Source organism: Diabrotica undecimpunctata, chromosome 3, assembly GCF_040954645.1.
Source record: "Diabrotica undecimpunctata isolate CICGRU chromosome 3, icDiaUnde3, whole genome shotgun sequence".
Lineage (NCBI taxonomy): Eukaryota > Metazoa > Arthropoda > Insecta > Coleoptera > Chrysomelidae > Diabrotica > Diabrotica undecimpunctata.
The window spans coordinates 62,489,861-62,508,025 of NC_092805.1; the positions used below are offsets into that span (position 1 = coordinate 62,489,861).

Consider the following 18,165-nt stretch of genomic DNA (forward strand, 5'->3'; position numbering starts at 1 on the left):
GTCGAAGACTAAACAAGCTAAATGAAGACCTAACAGCCACTCTTAATGACAATGGTAACTTAAATAATTTAATAATGTTTTTCACAGCCTGTGCGCTATACTGCGCTATATAGATATTGTTCTTATCATTTTGCTCACATGGTAATTAACTATTTTTAAATATACTGTAATCCGTACTTTTGTAAACGTCTCAATGGCCTTTGTTGCTGAGACAGGGTAATTTAAATTATAAATAGAGATTAATGTGTTATTGCAAATTTAGGGGTGATCATTTGTAATTGAACAATCCTAACAATGTTTTTGAAAGAAAAGTTTTGAGTACTATCCTTTAATTAACCTGTATAAATTTACAACAACTAAATCCCGAAAACTTTACTTAACTTAAATTAAACTACCTTTTATAACGATTTTTATTTAACAATATAACGCACTAAATAGCGCGTAGAAGTAAGTTATTTATTTGTACACCAACATAATGACACACATAGGTAGAAAGAGAAAATTCCTTTGAATCTTTTCCATCCAATTATTGAGTGAGGTGAAATAAATGCAACCGCTGTGCACCTCGTTCGCTAAACATAATTGCACTTATAACAAGCTGAAATTGAAATAGCGTTGCAATTTTTCGTTTGTTTGATTCTGGAAGTAATCAGTTAATTCGGTACGAATGATGCACCTGCACGTACGGATTTAGGCGAAACAATGGATGGAATGAGTTAAACGGAAAAATAATTCCAAATCTTAATTTGACTTTCGTTTTATAATATTAATTTTTAATGTTATATGGTTTAAAAATAAGCTATAATTAACATGTATAAAATGTGTTAGATGTAAGATGTGTTATAATCAATTTCAAAATAATTTTCAATGGGTGATATAATATATATATATATATATTTATATATATATATATATATATATATATATATATATATATATATATATTGTAACCTCGGAAACCTTTTTTGGATGGTGCTAGAAAGGTCACCAATGGAGACACTGCGGACGGCAGCCAGATGGTTGGTGGAGAGTAAGTCGTGGGTTCGAAACTAGCTTTTGGAACCGGGAATGGGTCCAACGGACGAAATAAGTAAAGATAGGATAAGAGATATTAGAACAGATACAGAAATACACAAAAAGATAGATGGGTAAAATTGCCAAATACACGATAAGATAGAAACAGGGCGCCACTTAATTTAGAAAACCTTAGAAAAGAAAAGAGATAAAGAAAGATATTTTGGTTCTGAGACCAAATCCAAGGAAAGATCTCAACAGTTAACTATTCAAATAAATTTGGTCCACACTCTACATAAACAAATAATAAATATATTAGGTGGACTCCGTCCATCTACTTACCTACGAAACTAAATCGGCCTGATCTTTCTACTGGTCAAAGGTATAGTAATATTTAAAGGTAAAAAGCAAATATTCAGAGTTATGGTTATATCAGGAAACTTGTTAGGAGTCGACAAATAAAATACATACCTAAAACAAAAACAATATATTCAACAACACAATGATATCGGTAGCTGAATGTACGTACAAGTAATAAAAATACACCACCAATTATGAAATGGTGGTGTACACATAAAAATAAGCAGTAATATGAATAGTAAGTACCTTTACAAATACAACAATATAATAATGCACAGGTTCAATTATCAGCGAAGAGAGCCTGATAGTGAGTAAGAAAAAATTCAACCAAGGTTGATTAAAGGTCTCTCTTTGTTGTTTAATGGGCATATCTCGAGACACTGGGTTAAAAATATATAACAATTATAGCAAATAACAAAAATTAATCAAATCTAAATTTACAAGAATACAAAAAGGTTACCGAAATAAAAATTTAACCAAACCGCACTTGGTTAAGTTGATTATCTATCTCGCACTGTTATTTAATGATTGAGAACTAAATGTTCGTAGTTATTATTTATTGAAATTTCTTAGTAGCTGATGGAAAGTTTGTAAGAAAATATTGAATGTAAAAATCAGTAGTTACTCTCAACTACAGGTGAAGACATGAATGAACTTAGATTCGCCCAGATGATTGAAAAAAAATATGATAGAATACCATATTATTCGCCCAGATAAGTGGATATACTAAGATTATGGTAACTTACAGTAATTCCTGATGACTGCTGCACTATTTCACTGAAGTTAATTTAATTTACAATAATACTTTACTTGTATCAAGCACTGAAGTTAATTAAAATTAAAGGTACTCTATACCAATATTTAATATAATATGATATTAGATCAAAAAACTCAAATATACAAGTGTATACATACTTAGAAAGAAAATGCACAGAGACGATAATGAGCAAAGCGCCTTACGACAAGTGGGTCTTTTCTCAACGAGTGCCCACCGAGAAGTGGTCTCCTTTCTGCAAAAATTTATCAAACTACCCAAGAAAAAGGTGGGGAAAATGACAATCAGCCTGTATCTATTTCTAAGAAGACAAAAAGATTCTACCGAACATCGAAACTAACGGTACCCTTCTAGCTAGGAACGTGATGAAATATAAAATCCCCGGAATTACGTTCTCTTCAGATTAATTACGACAACGTGCCTTCGGCGATATTTAACAAATTTATCATAAAGGAACCCAGCCTTAGAGCCGGAAGGAATTAACCGAGGATTACCTAACCCGTCGTTTTTAAATAAGTAGGTAGATTGTTCCGTAATATTTCGGTAATTTTCAATAAAATTTCCTAATGGTCAACCGACCAACCGCGTATATATTATTTGCAAATACGGTCATCGGCGTCTCAGCAACGGGGTAAAAGGATTAGAAATAATTTAATATATTAACTATAAAAAAATGTTACAATATATATATATATATATATATATATATATATATATTTATATATATATATATATATATATATATATATATATATATATATATATATATATATCTATATATATGAAGTGGCTACTTCATCTATTTATTCGATGTTTCGCTCTCTAAACAGAGAGCATCATCAGTTCATCTAAAAAGAATGACATGAACAAATCAAACATCCATAGAGAAGTTAATACAAAAGTGTTACCTCAGAAAGACATGTAGCAGTCTAACGTATAAAATGTAAAAAAGTTTGAGACATTGAACCATTGAATTCTTAAGTTCTAGAAACAATCAATTATATCTAAGTACAGTTTACAATTTAACATAGACTTAGAACATCAAAAGAAACATGTGGTTATCATATATATATATATATATATATATATATATATATATATATATATATATATATATATATATATATATATGTATATATATATATATATATACGTATACATATACATATATATGTGTCTAGAAATTCCAGGGTGTCTTCTGAAAAACGAAGACCGGAGATTTCTGATAATTTTAAGACAATTTAATCCAATTCACCTAGTCCGAAAATGCTTTCTAATGAAGCTAGAAATTTTTGAAGATGGCTGCTTGTAATTAGTTTTTTTTTAATACCTCCAGAACGCTTCTATTTAGAAAAACAAAAACTGGCACGATTATTTTTTTTCTAGAGTTAAATCGATTTCATCAATTGCCAACATCTAGTACCAGTTAAACGCGTCGGTTTTGGGTAGGTCAACGGTTATTTTAACGCATAACTGTTTTTTGTTCTAAGTATTCGTGATACTAGATTATTAGAGTTTCAGGTATTCTAGCACTTAAAGGTACTCTTATTTTAAGTTGGTAGGATACACCGTTTTCGATAAAAATCGATTTGAAAATTTTTCATTTTTTCGTCATAAAAGTTAAATTAATTTTTTTTGTACTAGTTGGCTTTGAACTATCAACAGAAGTATAACCTACGTTTCTCATTGTCAAATTGTTATTAGTTTGTAAAGTTTCTCTTTTAGTTTGTATGTGGCATTCAAACAGAACAATTTAATATAAATCGTTTTTACTAATGGAAATACGGAATACGGTGATATACTTAGTTTATAAAACGATATATTTAGTTTATTAAAACGATAATCTTTTGTGGCATTGTATTTATACTTAATTATTGAGTTTAGAATATTTCTAACTTGACCTAACCCCGCGTCCCCTAGTATGGATAAAGGTTTGTAAGTATTTGGCCACGTCACTGATTTCACTAAATAATAATCCTATCGGGTAGCTGTTTCCCAAACCATGCTTAGAATAAGCAGTTACATATGTGGACGCAGCTTCTAATAAGTTAATCAGTTATTACCGAGTGTGCTGTAGTTTGCGGGTTCATTAACATAGTTCAAAGACAATTGAAAGCTGATTTATAGCACGAACCTACCCTATAAAACCTTCCGACATGATTAGAGACAGGTACGGCCAGTGTTGTGGAAATATTACTATGGAGTAGTCTAACAAAGTTGTGTTTGGAATTTTTATCCTTGTGTATGTTACCCAACTTACTAAAATTTTTATTCGCAACACTGGTGGTCTCAACTTTAATCTCGAGGGGACTCGCTTCATTGGAGTAGTCATCAAAAAGTTAATATTTATCAATGTCACACTAACATAGGGTGCCAATCGTGCTCTCTTTTCTTTCCATTGTATTTATTTTCTGTTTCTCTTTTCCGCTGAACCAGCGAAGAGCGCATTTCCACGAACTATGAGATGCCGGCTTCAGATTGCTATTGTGTTTGTGTTTTGGACTAGCGTGAATTGGACAATGACATCTGCGGTTTTAAGTTTCCCACCGCATTGGGTGAGTTTTGAATTCTTTGAATTTTTCAATTGAATTGGGTGGATGATCCTTTGAATTTTAATTTATTAAATTACTAATTCTGCTCTAAATAGTAGTAAGACAGCCTTCTTAATTTCTTCCACCAGCTTATTTACATGTTTAAAATGCAAATTTAAAAATATGCAATAATGAACAAATTAACATACAAAAACTTAAGACACAAAACTGTAAAACGATATAACTAAAACCAAAGTGAAAATTATTTAGATTTATAGGATGTAGAAGTTAAATCCACCAACTTCTATACATCGTTATTGCTCTCAATTAGTTATTGCCGTGTATTTATATTTTCTCGATAGACCATTTCTTTTACTCGAATTATACAATAGTCGACGGAGTTGAAGTCATGGAATCTAGATGGTCATGCATGGGATCCACATCCTATCCACCTATTGCCGTATGTATCATGAAGATGTTAACAAACAGTCTGAGAAATGTGGTGATGTCCCGTCGTGAATAAATTACATCTCTCAGATGGCGATATTTGCTAGTAAATTAGGCAAAATATTTTGCAAAATATCTAAATACACGACAAAACTGTTAGTCGTGCATAAAAAAATGGAGCCCATTAGTTTTCTGTGTATTGTTCCTATCTGAATATTGACTTGAAAATCTATACTGCGTACGTGATTCCCGAATCCTATGAGGATTTTCATCTGCTCAAAAGTCGAAGCTGAGAAAGATATTTAATATTCTATGCTATAATAAGTCACGTCACATACAATATGCGATTATTATTCATAATTCACGTAGCAAATTGTAGCAGTAGGATTTCATCTCTTATATGAAATTGTTGAACTTATGAGATGTAATAAATGTGTAAATTATTGTGTCTTACCTTTTGATTGAGAAACGCTAGATCGATTTCAGATTGTAAAATCTGATTAACATTTTTATGTAAATCACATAGATGTTAATTTTTGAAATGTTTAATTATTTTTCAAATATTTAAACACTAATCCAAACTTTTGATGATTCAAAACTCGATGTTCTGGAAATCGTTTTTGATAATATTCTCTACTGGTTTAAGTTCTACCACTTCCTTCACAAAATCCGCAAACAAAAACAGTCTCCAAATATTTCTGCTATTAAAAATATTTCATCAAAAGAAAAAGGAAATCATTGAGCCCTATACTCTTTAATTTAATCATGGATGAGATCATTAAAAGCGTTAACAAAGGAACAGGATACAAAATGGAAAAAAAAGAAATAAAATCTGTTACGCAGACGATGCAATATAGATAGCTCAAGATGAAGATAGTCTACAAAGACTAGTCCACAGATTTAAAATAAAAATAAATAATTTAATATGACAATATCATCTCAGGAAAGTAAAACAATAGTAATCAGCAAAGAACCAACCAGATTTAAAATAGAAATTAATGGCATCACTATTGAACAAGCATCCGCATTGTCGGGATGTCTGCGGGAGATAGTCTGGTCAAATCCGTGTACGCGCACAGATAGTAAAATTAGAATCTACAAGACTTGCATACGACCGATCATGACATATGGCATAGAAGTGCGCGAAGATACCAACAAAACGAGACAAATGCTAAGGGTTGCCGACATGAAAACCCTAAGAACAATATTGGGCAAAACAAGAAGAGACAGGGTAAGAAATACAAACCTTATTATAGTTTTCAAAAACCTATACAGGGTGAAATTTTTTATAAGAACACAGGAACAAAATTTTTAAAGCCGACCCTGATTTTTTTAGTGTTATTAAATTATGAGATAAATAAAAATTACTGTTCGATATATAGGTAAGTTATGACCAAAAGTAATATCAGTCAAAATTTGCAACTCAGTCTGTATATTATTAAACTATGGGAGCAGACACTTTTTAATTAAAATTTACCATTCCTCAAAGGTGTCTTCCTATGTGGTAGGAGTATAAACACTTCTTCATGACTCACCCTGTATACACATGAATATGTTGATTTGCCCTCCGTATTAAATTTTTGTATTATTATTATGCTTTGTGTTCAGTCGTTGCAAAATTGTATAACTAAAATTTTATTTTACATCTTATCGATTGCACACACAGATACATTCGCATTTTTTTTTATTTCTTGTAATAAATTTATTACTTTATAAAAGATACAAATATTGAACATTATACCAACGTATTCCTAATTTAAATCTGAAATTATTGAAATTCACTTTAAATCAAAATTTACTTCGTAGACCGTTTCTGTGAGTTCCCTTGATTGGCAAGAAGCCCTGGGAGTTTTTTAGCATTAAAAAAGCGATCTCAACCAAACACAAAAAAAAGAAATTTATTCTAGCGAATTTCTCAATTCTTCAGGTATAACGAGGACAGAAAAGCTCACGAAGGGCAGAAATGGAAGCTGCCGCCTCTCGGCCAACCGATAAGCCTTTTTAGCGCTAGTGACGACACCGGCAGAACGATCATCATGCCGCAGGATGACAGTAAGTTTTTTTAATAAAAAATGACTGTATGTAATGGTGATAAAAACGTATAAAGGAAAAAATATTTGAATTTTTTTAGCTATTAGATCTGTTAGACTAAAAACGTTTTGCAATTTTAAACAAATTTATTTTTTTAAGGTACTTTCATCGATTAGTTTATTTTAAAAAGCTTTGGTTATATTACTTTATCTCGCACATTAAACGCAGCTTAAATATTTTGAAAATATTGCGAAGAGTATTAAATTTGTTTTTTCTATTTATGGTTAATTTTAAAATCACCGTCTGCTGTAAATAGGACGTATTAGAACCAGTTATACGACTACCGTACAGTGTACTATCTTGTACAGGTCTAGTGAATGGACATCATATTTTCTGGAGTAACTTGGTAGTCTCAAAAAAGTGCTTACCGCCTGCAATCTAATGTCTCACAGTCATGCAAGATAGGCTAGACTGTTTGTTGTAAGTGTCTCCATGACGCTGGATATACTTTAGCCATATTAGCACATGTTCTTTTAAAATACATTTTGCTTTGTCTTTGACTGGTTTTGTCTTCCCATTGAGAGTAATTTTGCCTGCGAATCCAGTCTTTTTTTGTCGCGGAAAATGCTTTCTGACAATCCCACGATCGGCTCTGGTTCAAAGTATTTTATAGCTGATGCTCTTCTGGTAAAAGCTCCTTTATTGTCTTATATTCCCCAGTGACCTAGAAACCATACCATTGATTGTGACACTGTATGTTTTGCCACTCTGTAGAGTTCCTCTTGGCAATCCTACACTAGCCTAGAGTTAGAGGGCTTTTAACAACACCTATGGATGCTTGGCTATATGGCTTGGCGTGTATATATTGATCAACTTTAGTTAAAAGCCCTCATGTTAATTTCTCTTATATATTGCAAGGTTGTAAAAATCTGTCTGAAATACAGAGGTATATTCTTATAGTGGGATTAACTCCATTTAAGTCTGCTTCCTCCCACAGGCCCTCAATAGTTCTTACCACCTCAGTGATCTATTTTTTTGGAATACTCATTAGTGCAGTTTAGCCACGCTAAATGATGTATGATAGAATTGCAAAAGTTGATTTTAACCTCCGATAGGAGCGTCATCCACTGCTCGTTCCAGTTTTTTGAGGATCAGATCTGCTCAAGCATGATCTAGTCAAGTATCAGGATGATGTCTGCATGCCTCCGCCATCCTAAATACTTTTGCAAGAGTACTATATGACCTAGTTTGCTCGTTAGAGTTCCTTGGTTTTTTAGTAAAACTTTTTTGCGCATTATTTTTATATGGACTTGCTTTAGCGCATGTCCCAACAGCCATTTTGTCTCTCTACATTTCATTTTGTTAAACTCCAGAAGTGTTTTCTGATGCTTGGAGCAATCTGTTCCTCCCGGAATACCTTCTGGCTGAGTATTCTGGACCAGATACAAAATCAGCTACTGGAGTCGCCTTTTTGGCCATTCCCGTTGTATTTGTAATTGTAAAACTGACAAGAAATACTCATTTCTGAGCCATATTCTGAGCTCTGTTCTCCTTTCTGGATTTTTATCTCGTCGTCAATATTGGCTCACACGAGTTATGATGAAAAACTGTCAGGCACGGCAATGCGCCCTTACCGTGTTCTAAGGCTATAAGGCTATAAAGCTATAAAACTATAATTATATAAGACTATTATAAGGCTTAGACTTTAATCCCCCAGAGTAAGCGAGCTCTCTGATCGCTTACGATAACACTTTCTCCCTTGTACCATGCACCCGCTGGACACGATGGTGTTACATGTCGGACGTAAGGAGTCAGTTGTAGTACAGATGTCTTTAATTTGCCAATTGACCATGGTGAGTATTAGTGTGTGAGTGCGTGTATGTATGTATGTGGTATGTGTGTGTATATTTTTTTCTTTGTATATGTATGTATTTGTGATTATGTGTCATGGCCAATTGACAGATCAGTAGTAATGAAATAGCTGCAGCCTCTATGTCATGGTTTCAATTGATCCACAGATTTTTATTTGACTATACCTTATGACACCTGTCCTATTTATATATAGGATGTCCCCTATCATCCACTGGGATGCGTGCCCAATGGCTGATTCGGTTGTGTCCAGTTAAGAGTATCCTCAGTTATCCACGTGTATACGCATACATACATATTATAAATATATGTAGGTATGCGTATACATGTGGATATGTATATTATATATATATATATATATATATATATATATATATATATATATATATATATATATATATATATATCGTTTAAAATACGAAGTAACCTGTTTATAAGATACAAATGACTAAATTATGTCTTTTTGAATAGCTTTGCTTTTAGACTTTTCAATATTTTAGATCTTAATTATAAAAAAATCTGTCTACGTTATATCTCTCTGTATCTGTGCATTTTCGTTGATTCTGCTGAGTATATATATTTTTTTTTCTTCGAATTGTTATCTTATGAGCTTATCACTATAGACCTTGTTTTGCATATTTTTGACTCTATATTTAAAAATGTAATTGATATATCATTAAGGAAAATATACAGTGTTTATTGATGATTTCAAAGCCTGGTTATTACCCTTTACCTTTTTAATGATATAGATTTATCATTTTAATAAATGGCAATATAATTATTGTGTTGGAACTTTCTGTTCTTCGGACATTCAATTTATTTGAACCATTTTCTACATCTTGCCTTATTTCTAGTGAATATATTTTGAAATCACTGTTTCGTAAATTCTGTTGTCTATATATATCTATATATATATATATATATATATATATATATATATATATATATATATATATATATATATATATATATATATATATATATAAGAATAAGAAAAAAGAAGTACTTGTGACATAACTGTTTTGGATGGGTTGGAGTCAATAATAGGGCTATTGGTTAACTATTTTTTTATTCTCGAGCTTTCAATTGTGTTTACAATTATTATCAAGAGCTAAAAAAGACAAAATACTTACAAGGTTGAACTAAAAAGAAAAAACAATTTTTGTTAACTTACCAAATAAAAATTAGTTTGGTAAGTAAAAATCACTGCTTACATGTTCAAAATATTTAATACAAAAATGTTTTTATCTAATAAATGTTTCTCTGAAAAATTTTTATAATTTTGAAAACATTTTTTTTAATATAAGAATAATTGAATTTATAAATAAGTTCAAATAGCAACCAATTACAAATAGCCTCAATGTCATAAATGCCAACATAAAATTTTTATTTTTGACAATTATATTGCCAAAAGTAAAACTTCGTTTAAACATTCTTTTTTGTTTAGTAACAAAAAGAAGAAGATTTATTCACCCTTGACAGATGTCTGAAAGAATGTGATAGATATATGGAGAATTAAATATGACATTTTACAAGTTTTATATATAAATCATAAAGAAAGAATATAATTATAAATTTTGCTTAAATTTTGAATTTCAGATCTTTTGTTTAAACTCTTATCATTTTTGCTAATACAAACCATTTCCAAAAAAGTCCTTTTAAATTTATTACTTTCACTACATAAAATTTTAATGTTATCAAAATCCATAATATGGTCTTTATCGATTACATGTTCTGCCAAAGCACAAGATGGTTTTTTAATTCTGCAATCACTTTTGTGAGAAATAATGCGATTTGAAAGATTTCTTCCGGTCTCACCAACATATTCAGCCTCACACTGAGTACAACTAATGCTGTATACTAAATTCGTTTTTTCAAATTTGTCTATAGGATATTTAGTTTTAGAATATAAAGATGAAATAGTTTTGATGTTCTTTGTTGCTATTTTTATATTGTCAATAACCTTTAGTGTTTGTATTAATTTAGGTGTTAATGATGGTATAAAAGGTAGTGAATGATAATAGATGTTCTGATTGTTAGATACAATGTTTTGAGATTGAGCAAAAAATGGTGTTAAATTATTTATATTACCAATATTAGAAAAAAGCATCCTATGTAGCATATCTGGAGGATAAGAGTTTTCAATTAGAATATTTTTTAATAACTGAAGATCTTCCTGTAGATAATCTGGATGAGAAAGTTTTAAAACACGTTCTTTTAATCCTGTTATAAGGTTTATTTTCATCTTATTTGGATGGTGAGAGTAATAGCTTATAAATCTATTACTACATATGGGTTTTCTGAACCATCTGGTTTTCAACATATTGTCTGTATTTCTTACAATTCTCATGTCAAGGAATGGTAGAGAATTATCTACCTCTTCCTCAACTGTGAATTGTATATGTTGATTATGACTGTTGAAAATGTTGACTGTTTCATGAATTTTGTGTTTAGGAAGTGCCAAAACTAAATCATCTACATATCTCTTAATAAAAGGAATGAAAAAAGTGCAATTACTGATACAATCACTGATAACATCATCCATGATAATACAAACACTAAAGGTTATTGACAATATAAAAATAGCAACAAAGAACATCAAAACTATTTCATCTTTATATTCTAAAACTAAATATCCTATAGACAAATTTGAAAAAACGAATTTAGTATACAGCATTAGTTGTACTCAGTGTGAGGCTGAATATGTTGGTGAGACCGGAAGAAATCTTTCAAATCGCATTATTTCTCACAAAAGTGATTGCAGAATTAAAAAACCATCTTGTGCTGTGGCAGAACATGTAATCGATAAAGACCATATTATGGATTTTGATAACATTAAATTTTTATGTAGTGAAAGTAATAAATTTAAAAGGACTTTTTTGGAAATGGTTTGTATTAGCAAAAATGATAAGAGTTTAAACAAAAGATCTGAAATTCAAAATTTAAGCAAAATTTATAATTATATTCTTTCTTTATGATTTATATATAAAACTTGTAAAATGTCATATTTAATTCTCCATATATCTATCACATTCTTTCAGACATCTGTCAAGGGTGAATAAATCTTCTTCTTTTTGTTACTAAACAAAAAAGAATTTACTTTTGGCAATATAATTGTCAAAAATAAAAATTTTATGTTGGCATTTATGACATTGAGGCTATTTGTAATTGGTTGCTATTTGAACTTATTTATAAATTCAATTATTCTTATATTAAAAAAAATGTTTTCAAAATTATAAAAATTTTTCAGAGAAACATTTATTAGATAAAAACATTTTTGTATTAAATATTTTGAACATGTAAGCAGTGATTTTTACTTACCAAACTAATTTTTATTTGGTAAGTTAACAAAAATTGTTTTTTCTTTTTAGTTCAACCTTGTAAGTATTTTGTCTTTTTTAGCTCTTGATAATAATTGTAAACACAATTGAAAGCTCGAGAATAAAAAAATAGTTAACCAATAGCCCTATTATTGACTCCAACCCATCCAAAACAGTTATATATTTATATATATATATATATATATATATATATATATATATATTTATATATATATATATATATATATATATATATATATATATATATATATTTATATATATATATATATATATATATATTTATATATATATATATATAATACATATAATCAAAAACCTAACTACCAAAAATATAATGGTGTAAGGTTTAAAACAAACTTCCATTCTTTGCGATTTAGTGCCAACCTTCTTGCGTCTGTCCATGTCAGTCACTCCTCTTCTCTTCAATATCTTCACGATTACTTCATTCCATGTCTGCCTTGGTCTTCCACTTTTTTTTGTTTTTCAATATTTTTGCTTCCCAGTGGTTCAGTATCCTTCATCCGATGTAAATGACCCCACCACTCAGCTGCCTCTCTTTTATAAACTCCCATGCGGATTATATGTTCAGTTCGTTCCTTATTCTATCCATTTTAATAACGCCTTTAGCTCTTCTTTAAAACCCCATCTCTTTAGCCTGTATCTTGCTCTTTTGCCGTTCCGTTAGTACCCATGATTCGCTGCCAAAAGTCAGGACAGGTTTATAAACTAATTTGAAAACTTTCATTTTTGTATTCCCTGATATTTAGTTTCTGCACATAAATTTTGTGTTCATTGTATGATAGAGTTGTACAATATATCTTATTATATAACTAATTATTTTTTTTATATACAGAAAATTCAATTTAAACATATTGTCAGTAACAACAATTTTAATTTTCAGTTATTTTTCGTGTTTACTGTGCTGACCACACGTATTGTACGTTACGGCTACCGGTAGATACGACAGCGGAAACCATCAAACTCGTGGCTGCGGAAAAATTAAAAATGAGACCAAGTGATGAACTGTTATTGGTCGAAGTAAAGTCTAATGGAGAGAGGGTAGTATTCAAGGACAACGATATTAGTATACCTACAGCTCTGTCTCTTAATGGAAGAATCTTTGTGTCTCCAAAAGATCATTTAGATGCTCTGGTGAGTTATTTAATTTTTTTATGCATATAGGGTAAAGGTTACAGTGATTGGCCACTTAAGCATTGGAGTTTGATAAATGTGTAAGGCATTAATTTGTATTAAAAACCATATATTTAAATAATACACTAAATATTAGACTAAAGTATCCTCTTTATTACTCCGTATGTCATTTATTGTTTAAAAATGTTTAATATTTATAAAAAAAGTTTTATTCTTGCAAAAGCAGATTTTATAGTGATTGGCCTAATTTTGATAATGATTGGCATAATAAGTAGATAGTAATTGGCCACCAATAAAAGGATAAGTTATCCTAGGTACCTACATATTTTTCTTATTTATGTAAGTATCCTACCTGCGTTATTTTAATTTTGGTTAAAAAACTAAAAAACCATTAAAAATTATATATAATTTTATTGATCAAAGACGAATTTGGTTTCAAAAATTTTTAATAAATTCCAGAAATTACAAACCAATTACAATGTTATCTTGTCAAAACAAACGTTACACAAAAAGTTCTCCATTTCAGAGGATACCATTTTATTTTTGGAAATACATTTTATATAGTACGTTCTGGAAGCATTTGAACATTTTACTCCAAATTGACTACGTTTTATATTATTAACACACGTATAGCACAGCCCAGTGTATAGTTTTGTTCTTAAATGGATTAGGAGCAGATGGTGTAATAATAACCATATTCGTGTTAATGATTCCATCTTGACTGTTGTCACTAAACAGTTTTCTTTTTGTTTTTTCTTGCACAACAGTAAGACAACTTTGGATGTTTTCAGGGCTATATTGGAAGTCCATTTTTGGCAAGGTTTCCGTTACGTTGAGTAAAACATCACCATCGTCTGCGTGTACTACTTTAGATACTTCCTTGGTTGCACCGCTATTAACACTTACATTTGGAGAATATTAAATATTGGGATCATTGTTTTCTATATCACCTGCTGTGCTTGTTACGGCTTCTGGGTCTGTATTATTTTTAAAAACAAGTTTAACGTTAGTGTTGTTTGGTGATCTTTCTGTATAATTATGTTTAGGCTTTCTTTTTGTTGCTGCTTTTTTTTTATTCATTTGTTTTCCTTTTAGTTCTTTTTTGTTCAACCTTTCAGTCTTACGTTTCTCCTTTTTCATCTCTAGTTCTTTTTTTATAGCCATTTTTTCTTTAATTGCCTTCTTCCTAACGGAGGAAGTCAGAACAAATGGTAGTTTCTCCGTCTCCCTGTTTCCTTTTCTTTCAGGAGTTTTCGGCCAAATAACATAATCGCTGATTGATGAAGACGACTTATTTAATAAGACGTGTTCAGAGGCGAGCGATGAAGTGCTCGGCATTTGGTTGTCGAAGCTAGTATTTTCTTCTATTATAATAGGAATATTTTCAATGTCAAACATTTGCTCATTTAGGATAATTTCCGAAGTATGCTTAATAAAACCCTCCTTTTTTTCATCCTGTAAATTTCTGATTTCAAGAGATCTGGCTCACAGATTTCAGATTGGATCGTCCCATGGAATTGATCCGTTCCTCCGTACTGCTCTGTATCTTCGCCTTTATCCATATCTTCCAGTTGATCAGTATTCACGGATGGACTTGCCTCCAAAAATTCTTTATAAACATAATACAACGTCAAAAAATCGGAATTATGTGCATCACTTTCAACAAAGTTTTTAAGCCTTTTCATTTTTTCCTCTCCAACAATCTTTTTAAATGTTTCGAATGTAATTTTGTCTCTATCTTGTTCTTTTGTCTTGCCAGTGCATTTGGAATAATCAATTGTAGATACATTCCAAGGAAAAAGCCCACAGGCACGAAAACCATTTCTAATATTTTCTGGTTTTATATTATCAACTACTGTTTTTAAAACTGCAGCAAAATTGTCCTTTGTTACAATTTCAGTAGGGTGCTCTCTCCGAAACTTTAATACAGCACTTTTCCATCCTTCTTTTAAGGGCTTAAAGACGGACACATCTGCAGGTTGCAAGATTCGAGTCGAGTTAGGGTACAGAGCAATTAGAATTATCTGTAGCTTTGTGCATAATTCGCTTATTTCATAGGTTAAATGTGTGCTGTGACCATCGACGAACAAGGCTATTGGAAATTTGATGTTATTTTTGCTTAAGTAAGGATAAAGAATGTTTCCTATATATTCGTAGAACAGCTGATTTTTCATCCAACCGTTATCACTGCATCCAATTCCCCAGGTGTCATGTACAGATTTAACAATTTCAGCTGGCAGTCTTTTGTAAGCATAGATAATCATAGGTGGGGTCACAACACCACAAGCTAAAAATGTAAACATCACTGTGATATTGTTTTTTGAATGATGTTGTATTTCATAAACGTTTTTCGCTCCTCTTGGTGCAAGAACTTTTTTGTTCTTTGGGCAAAGCCAAAAACAGGTTTCGTCTTCATTGTAGATTCTGCTGGGATCTTGAAGAAACTCAAATAATTGTTTTTCCTTTAAATAGTCTTCTACACTAGTAAACCAGTTATGTCTGCTTCGGCTACAACTGAGCTAGCTGCTGTTATTCCTTCTGCGGTTCTTAGAGTTATATTTGGGTGACGTTATAGGAAGGAGTGATACCATCCTCTTCCTGGATGGTTATCTTTAAACGGATTTTCTCTAGGGGTCAAGGAAATATTTTACATAAGCTTGAATGTCATCTATTCTACGAGAAAATCCTTTCTTGTAGGTCAAAATCCATCTTTCTAGAACTGCTTCTTCTTCTGAAGTTAATACTGAATGAGGTATAAGAGAAACTTTGTTATTAAATCTGACACTTGACCGGAACTGAAGTGTTGCTCGAGGAATCTGATATAACTTGGAAGCTTCTCTTTGACTCATACCATTTTCAATAGATTCTAAAGCCTTAATTATATCTTCTTCTTTATATTTTTTTCGGTAAGAAACACCTTCCCAGACCTTTGGTATGTTATAACTGAAAAAAAAAGGATTGCGATAGTGATTGGCCACATTGAAATATAGTAATTAGCCTACGGCCAACGACTGTTTACTCTTAGAATATTTAAAGGCAACAATAAGAATATTGTAATTTAGAGTTAGATTATTTCAATTTTTGATTTATGATTTACATCACACCTTTCTATTTTGTTATCTCAGGTTTTACTCGTGCTTCAATATCTATACTTTACAGCTGATGGATTAGGTCCAAAGAATAACGGAATAACACAACATAATATGATATGAGAATAATGTAATAAAATAAACTGATTAATATACCTCCAGAAATTATTAGCATACAATGTTTATCAAACAAAATTCGTTCTACGTACGTGAACCTTCAATAATGCATGGATAATATAATACAATTAAAATCTAAAATCCAGCTTATTATTCTACATAAACAAATCAAGTAATATTCAGTGTCCTACATACAGTACAGAAACTACATACAGTTTACAATTAAACTTAGAACCGCAAAAGACCATGTGGTCATTATACATTAATATTTATTAAAGGTAATTTAAAAAAATATGTTAAAAAAACTTATGTAAGAAATAAGTATTTGCCGAGAACTAACAAGATCCAAGATCATAAGATAACACTTCCAACAGTGTAATATTAATTTAATTTAATTTTAACTTTAGGTAACATTATTGAAGTGATTATAAAAGTTTGTTATAGTAATTTTATAAAAGTTGTTATGAAGTTACCACAGAATGCTTCCACGCTTTCCGGAGACACTCGGCAAATGGGAGCCCATTTTGAAGCCACTGAACTATCACGTGAAGAGACAGTGTCCTTGAAGTCAAATCATGACAAACAACAAGGCGAGTTACCAACCGCTAATGCAATAAAGCGGTAAGTTTAAAGATATGATATAGTAGGTGAAAACCTTGTCTGTACGAACCATTAAATGAAAGGAACATATGCTTAGAAACACCATGTTACTTTCAGGGAATGGCTCGAGGAAAAAAGAACAAACAAATGAGGTCGATCCTTCCATATCATAATATAAGTGACTAAGTTCTAGCTCGTTAGCCAGCCACAAGTGAATCATCGAATCGATGTTAAAAAATATAACTTACCTTGCAAAAATTTAATATTTTTGAACAAACATTAAATTGTACTTTTAACAAACATTGAATTATACTTTTAACAAACAACCCGGACCTAACTCAAACTGAAAAAATTCAGGTCCGGTTTTAAAAAATTAGTTCGTTTTGTTCAGAGAAAAAATTTCACCCTTTATACGGTTTTTGTTTGAAAACTTGAATTAAGATGTTAAGAATTTTGTAAATAATACAAAAAGGCATAATCAAAATAACATATTTATTTTTTCTCTACAAGATTACTTAATTTTTAATAAAAAAAGTGACTATAAAAGTTTTTCAAACTGAACCAAGTTAATTTTTTTGGAAATCTATTTAATTTACCAGTATTAATACTATCACAGCAGATCAAGCTTTACATTTTAAGTTATACAACCCTTTTCCAATTTCCAGAATGTTAGAAGGTACAAGTTGTTTTAAATAATACTAAAACATTTTTTTGTATAATATTTGTTAAATAATTTATCATTAGTGTCGTTTTATTGACGTCTCATAATTCTATTTTACTTTCTCTCAAATGAAAACGCTACAGTAATAGCTTCATTTTTGTGTTATTGAAAAAGAAAA

The 18,165-nt window shown here is 30.7% G+C and overlaps 1 protein-coding gene across 5 annotated transcripts in view; it reads left to right on the forward strand.

Annotated features, from left to right (window-relative positions):
* Positions 1-18,165, forward strand: part of Epac (Exchange protein directly activated by cAMP) — a 665,395-nt gene that overhangs the window by 610,160 nt on the left and 37,070 nt on the right. For all 5 annotated transcript variants that reach the window (XM_072525991.1, XM_072525990.1, XM_072525995.1 and 2 more), the window contains 2 exons: positions 7,055-7,179; positions 13,270-13,520. In XM_072525991.1, the coding sequence (XP_072382092.1) occupies positions 7,055-7,179; positions 13,270-13,520 (376 nt within the window). The remainder of the gene's footprint in view (positions 1-7,054; positions 7,180-13,269; positions 13,521-18,165) is intronic.